The sequence below is a fragment of the Aspergillus karnatakaensis genome, assembly GCF_047715665.1.
Source record: "Aspergillus karnatakaensis strain CBS 102800 unplaced genomic scaffold BJY04scaffold_46, whole genome shotgun sequence".
NCBI classification, from domain to species: Eukaryota; Fungi; Ascomycota; class Eurotiomycetes; order Eurotiales; family Aspergillaceae; genus Aspergillus; species Aspergillus karnatakaensis.
In genome coordinates, this window is record NW_027395758.1 from 281,082 (window position 1) to 287,807 (window position 6,726).

General features: G+C 52.1%; 2 protein-coding genes across 2 annotated transcripts; both read right to left on the reverse strand.

Moving 5' to 3' along the window:
* Positions 1-824: 824 nt before the first annotated feature.
* On the reverse strand, positions 825-3,911 carry BJY04DRAFT_221201 (type I polyketide synthase; the record flags this gene model as incomplete). The annotated part of the gene is made up of 1 exon (XM_073717048.1): positions 825-3,911. The coding sequence occupies one exon, from the start codon at positions 3,909-3,911 to the stop codon at positions 825-827; it is 3,087 nt and encodes a 1,028-aa protein (XP_073568294.1).
* Positions 3,912-5,454: 1,543 nt separating this feature from the next.
* On the reverse strand, positions 5,455-6,484 carry BJY04DRAFT_221202 (uncharacterized protein; the record flags this gene model as incomplete). The annotated part of the gene is made up of 2 exons (XM_073717049.1): positions 5,455-5,959; positions 6,030-6,484. The coding sequence occupies 2 exons, from the start codon at positions 6,482-6,484 to the stop codon at positions 5,455-5,457; spliced, it is 960 nt and encodes a 319-aa protein (XP_073568295.1).
* Positions 6,485-6,726: the final 242 nt, after the last annotated feature.

Here is a 6,726-nt window from a genome sequence, read left to right on the forward strand (position 1 = left end):
GTATATACCCCTGTCAACCGCGGCTCGATTGGCGCTAGACCTTCGAAGCGAAGAGGATGAGGCTCTCTATTGATCAGCTCTATGTGGAATTCCTATTATGGCTTCTTGGCAGTCATCAGATATTTATTTGAAACGCCCGGTGTGGAGATGGACAATAATAGACCCAATAGATCGACCAGATCGGGTTATGGTGGTAAACCTGTATGGGATTATATCATTATGTATCCTCGGCTATGAAATAAACAGATCTGCCACCCACGAGGGACAACCACCATCAGTAAGTTGGCTAGTATCTGATCAATTTTCCTAGAGAGCTTTGGCGTAGCAAGTGCCAGGAAGAGCTTCCACAATATTCGACATATCGGATAGCGCATTGGCTCTGTTCCAGCCACTGTGCATGTAAACGTGCCCTTCATTTTTTGTCCCATATGTTACGCCGTAACAGACTTTAGTAAGATTAAATTTCTTGGAGTGCGGTGTATTGGATAGCTCGCGTGCCTCTTTGTCACACTTTGCAATGGTCTCTCGTAAATCGTGCCCTCGCGAGCCCCCGATCAAGTGCTTCATTTTTTTGGGGACTATATCTTACTGTTACAAAACATTCCCCCAATGAAAGTGGAGTATGAAATTACAACATACCTTGCTCGAAATAAATCTGATACCTCTTTCCATCTACAACCATCACCTTGCCATGATTGTTCTTGTTGCCTGTGGGGGAGAATGGTAGGGCTAGTTTCACCACATTCTGCCAGCAGCGTCCCGGATGCGCATTGCTGAAGGCGCCCCCCAATGCTGGCAAAGCAGGCGAAGGTCGAGTTTAAATGTCACGTGGCTGACGACGGGCTTGCATCGAAATGAAACACGGTCTCAACGCTAGGACTACTCTCATCTCCAAATACAATGGCCTGTTGGAGGCGAAGATCACGTATTTCCAGCAGGCGAAGCCTCCTACCACCTGCAATGATACGAGCAGCCTCAAATGCCATTGCAGCATAGCCGGTAGCGGGAAAGACGACCTGAGACTGAATCATGTGTCCGCTTAGCCAGGCGACGTCTCGCGGGTGAAGCATGTTGCGCCAAACGTATCTGGCGTCGGTAGTGTCTGGCGTTAGGGTTCCAAGGAGGGGATTCGGAGTTCCTGGAAGAAATTTGGTGAACCGTGACTGGGTCCAGTATGCCTGTGACCGATCGAATGGGTATAGTGGAAGATCCTTGACCAGGTTGAAGTGGCTTCTGTGCTCGAATTGTTGTACATATGACTCGATATCAATGTTGTCAGGACCAAACCGCTCAAAGAATTGTCCGATTGCCGCTGAAAAGGTTTCTATGCCGGAGGTAAAACGATGGAGTAGACCGATATAATGTGGCTTTACGAGGTCCACGGCGGTTTGCATGAAAGGGCCTTTCAAAGCTGGGTGAGGGCCAACCTCGATGATCATATCGGGGGCCTGGCATTCAACAGCTGCTGTCACGGCCTGGGCAAAGAGGACGCTATTCGCCATGTTCTCTACCCAGTATCCTGCCTTCATGGACTCCATGTGTTTTTCTTGAATGCACTCTCCCTCATAGACACTGGAGAACCAGGTGGTAGTAGGTATCTGCGGTCGTATCCTGCACGCCCGGATAGCCTCCTCATACCAGTCCAAGAGAGGAAGCATATGATGCGAATGGTATGCCATCTTGACTTTCAGCACTCGTGAGAACTTTCCTTGCTCCTTCAGCTCAATGTCCACCTGCTCGATGGCATCTTTATCACCGGATAATGTCACACTGGATGGAGAGTTCACGGCAGCAATCTTAATCCGACCGAACCATATGGCGTCTTTGAATAGCGCATCAGCCTCGTCAGGAGACATTCCAGCTGCCAGCATGCCGCCTGACGTTTCGCTTGTTTCCACCAGGGAAGCACCAAGACCTCGCAAATGGGCAATGCGCATAGCGTCTGCTTCGGACAAAACTCCCGCTGCATATGCCGCTGCAATTTCGCCGGATAAATGGCCGACAATACTGGAAAAGGTGATACCAAGTGTGCGTAGAAGCTTGACCAGGATGATTTGGATGGCGGTGCAAAGTGGCTGTGAGATTGCCGCATCGTTTAGTCGAGTGGTTTCTTGAGGTGCTGATAACTCTTCCAGGAGGGAATAGGTCGCCCGGTATCCTTCTGGAAGTCTATCGATCGATTCCTGGAGCTCATTCAACCAATTGCGAACACTCGAGCAATTCAGTACTAGATCAAGTCCCATCTGTGCCCATTGTGCACCTTGGCCTGTGAAAACGCCTAGAATGCTCACCGGCGCGGTAAATACTGGCGCAGCACGGGCGACGAAATTGCTTGATCTGCGATGCGCGATCTCTGCCTGAACCTTTCCATGCAGTACATCTAACGATGGTGCTGAGAAGCTGACACAATAGGTAAATACCGAGCGCCTGCGAAACAGCGTCCAGGCCGTGTCAACTGGGTCACGCAAAGGCTTTTGGGCGAGGAACTCGGCAAACGCAGCGAGTGTCTTCTCCAAAGCCTTGTCGCTTGGGGCAGAGAGGACAAATGGAACCACAAGGTCGCCTCCTCTAATGACCATCATCTCTTTGGCGGATGGATGGTACGACTCCAAGATGACATGAGCATTTGTACCCCCAAGACCAAACGAATTGATGGATGCTCGCCGTGGGGATCCATCAGGCAAGAGAGGCCAGGGCTCTGCCTTAGTGGGAACGCGCAGTCGATCATAGTAGGGCTGTATATCAGGATGTGGGCTTTTGAAGTGCAGATTCGGCGCGATAATTCTATGCTGGAGGCAGAGAGATGCTTTGATCACCCCCGCCAGCCCTGCGACACCTTCCGTATGACCGATGACGGTCTTGACTGATCCAACATACATTATGTCGCTAGCATCTCTGCTGTGAGTCTTAGGAAAGAACGAGCTATAGATGGCCGATGCCTCCTGGGGATCTCCCGCAGGGGTGCCAGTGCCGTGTGCTTCAAAATACTGACATCGATCCTGGGGCTGTGTTGGGTCCAAGCCTACCCTTCTGTACACAGAGCGAATCAAACTCTCCTGGGCACTACTGGAAGGCATGGTAATTCCCCGCGTACGGCCGTCCTGGTTTAGGCCCGTCGCGCGGATCACGCACTCAACTGCATCGCCATCTTCAACAGCCAGATCCAGCTTCTTCAACACAATCGTCGCAATTCCTTCTCCTCGTGCGTACCCATCTGCACTAACATCCCACATGCGACTCCGGCCGCTTGGCGAAAGCATGTTCAGGTTGGCTTCGGAGACGTACATGTGAGGAGTCAACATTAGGTTCGTCCCACAGACAACGGCCACCCGGCAGTCATCGGCGTAAAGAGCCTTGGTTGCCACATCAAGAGCCACGAGACTCGAAGAGCAGGCTGTGTCAATTGCGATGGAGGGTCCGTGCCAGTCGAAAAAGTAAGAAACTCTGTTTGGGATGATCGAGCGAACCGTGCCTGTGGCGGTGTAGGTGGGTAGTGATTGGAGATCCTGGTCTTGAAGAGTCCCAAAATCTGAACACATGACGCCACAGAAGACTCCGGTTGACGACCCCTTTAGGTCCTCCATTCGGAGCCCTGCCGCCTGCAGGGCATCATACACGGTCTCTAGTAAGAGCCGTTGCTGGGGGTCGATGGATGCCGCCTCGCTTGCCGAGATGTTGAAGAACGGTGCGTCGAATCGTTTCACGTCGTCACTCAGGAAGTAAGACTCCCTGACATTGGTGGTGCCGGGGTGCGAGCCCACGGGATGGTAGACCGAGTCGATGTCGAAGCGATCTTCAGGCACTTCACTGGCGACGTCTCGCGGCTCCTTCAACAGCTCCCAGAGCTGAGAGGGGCTTGAGCATCCTCCTGCAAACTTGCACCCTGTTCCAATAATTGCGATAGGCTCCATATTTTACCAATCCCTGCTGTTTGTTCTTAGTGAGTGCGCTGATAGTAAGCTGCGCACCGGCTGAGGACTTACATATATATCATTTGCTGAATATTTATCTCCTGCATATTCCACCAACCCCGAAATGTGGATCTTTGGTAACTGTGACATGTTCACTTCCTATTCATTGCGACGACCACCTGCTTGCGTCAACCAAGCGATGCTAGAGTTGGCGCCCAGCAAAAAGCGCTGTTGTCGATCAGTCGAATCCCAAATGCTTTGTCTGCTGCACATCCTGCCGAGCGTTGGGTTACTGTGTTGTCTCCCTAGGGCCTGCTATAATTTTCCAGATCTCAAAGCCGCACCATATGATTTCCAATCTGGCGCTGCTGTATGTCGTGCAGAGTATTTCGGCGCTGTTTGCGAGCCCGGTGGGCGGGGCGTTGGTGAAGGTCGCTGGAGAGTGGGACCCGGTGTATTTGCAGGTTCTGGCGGGGGTGTTGACGGTTATAGGGGTGGTGTCTGTTGTCCTGGCGAGGGTTAGACTGGTGCGGGCTGGAATGTCCAGGGTTATGTGATTGTGAAAGCTGCTGTTTGGTTCAAGAGGGAGGGAGTATCTGTTTGCGAACTTGCAACTTGGTATTCACGCAGTTTTTGCGAAACTGAAAGGAAGGTGAGGGAGGAGGACAGCCGGTGACCTGTCAAGGATACAGCTAGGGCTACCTGTCGAGCCATCCAGAGCAACTAGCAGAACCCCTGCACTGTAGTACTTGAGACAGAAATAGGGCTATCTTTACATCCCAGCAGTCTATCCTAGGCCCTAGAGGAAGTCCTGACGTAGAACTGATCATTGAAATCCCCCATTTTTATATCATTTCAGCTTGTCTAGTAAGGTGGACTCATCATACACAGTCATACAGCAGGGATACACACTATTTGGAATTCCGAGGTGCAACATCCAAAATGCTCACGACCATTTTTTGAATGCTACCCGCTCCAATAAGCATACGGCATACCTGGTCATTGCCATCTACTTACAAGGCTACGGCAAGTGCAGAGACCAATTATCTTCGCTCTACTGACCTGAGGTCTATCATGCCTACAGTGATAATCTGTGCTTATGCCCTCTGTAAGATGATCACCAGATGATCTCTGAACAGTGTAGGTATAGCTCTAGGGCAGTATGCCATTGGTTGAAATACAATTATCATGTAGGTAGCACGGGCGGTATTTACTTGCAGACGTCCGCACGAGCCCTTTGCAAAATTATCCGGGTTGGTCAAGGCAGCGAGAAATAGCTGACTCCATGGCACTTTTTCTGACATTCAACTAACCACACGGCCATTTACTCTGTATTACAGCGTGGGTCGCACGAGTCAGTCGGTGCTGAAATGCCATATAGAACCCGGGCAAAACGACAAACTTAAAGATTACTCATGAGAAATGCAACGTAAACTGACCGGATTGACGTGGCGTAAGCCCATCGAATCAGACCAATTCGCGACTGACGAATTATGCTATCCAAAATCTTCATAGCCACGCAAGCTAATACGTTGTTAACCAGTTACATGGGCAGAGAAAGCGCCATCCCGGCAAGAAACGACACTCCAAGAACACCGATTACATCCTGAACCTGGGCCCATGGTGTAGAGTAGGATGTGATACGCAGAGCCGCGGCAGCGTTGCTTGGCTCTTCAGCCTGCTCGCCCTCCTCGCTTTCACCATCACCACCTTGTTCATCCTCACCTCCGCTCCCACCATCGTCTCCCTCACCCTCATCACCACCATTTCCACCCCCATGCACGAGGTAAACCGGCGGTCTAGCAGTAACAGCAACCAGCAAGGCGGCAGTCTCCTCGCCAATCTCATCGATCCTGGTCGAGGCATACGTTCTCGGATTATCGCGCGGCGGAACAATGACCTCGCCCGTATACGTCGCGCCATCAACAGGAAAGGTCGTGCTAACCGTTAGCAGGTTAACTGTCCCGTAGAAAGCGCGGCATTCAGTGGAGATTTCCTGCTCAGGGAGTGTCGAGAAGCAGAGCCCCGCGCGACCGGCTGTTAGAGCTCTGGTCGGATGTTAGTATGATCTAGTTATCCACTGCTCTGCGTGATTGTAGTCAATAAGAGGAAGCATACTCCGGACAACAAGCTAACACAGTCTCACTAGGATCAAGAAGAGCACCCAGGGCATGCTGCGTCTCGAAAAGCGCGGCATCGTCCAGCGCCCCCTGCGTTGTCTGCGAGGGGCTGAGGCCGGCGAAGATCCCCTCTGAAGCTGGGGGGCCATCGTCAGAGCGGATGATCTCGCCGATGGATTTCCAGCCCTCAGGGCATCTGTCGCCGGACCAGTATGGAACTTGGTTCATGTCTTTGAGATAGGCGTCCAGGATGGCAGAGTTGGTTGGTTCAGGCGAGCAGTCTCCCAACGCTGACTGAGGGAGGCATGATTCCAAGTGCCGCGGGGCATCGGGGATGGAGGAGGTCGCGAAGTACACTGATGAGGTGGAGGTGCAGTCGGGCATGGACCAGGTTGTAGGGGCGGGGCCCCAGTTTGCGAGGGTGTAGTTTAGGGTTACCGTTGAGGTGGGCATGCTGGTTGTTCTGTCCACGCGGTTGATGCTGAGAGTGATGTGGTAGGATGAGGTGGTTCTTATAACTCCACAAACCGGTCGATCACCCAGGCGGGCACGAACTGATACCATACTCGGCAGCTTGTCGCGCTCCAGCGGCGTCAAAGAAACTTCTTAGGGCTGCATCCTTGGAAGAGGAGTGCCAAGCTTCCCCGCCCTCTAAAATTGGGGCCAAGGCCAGCGTAAACGTCATAAGGCGCGCG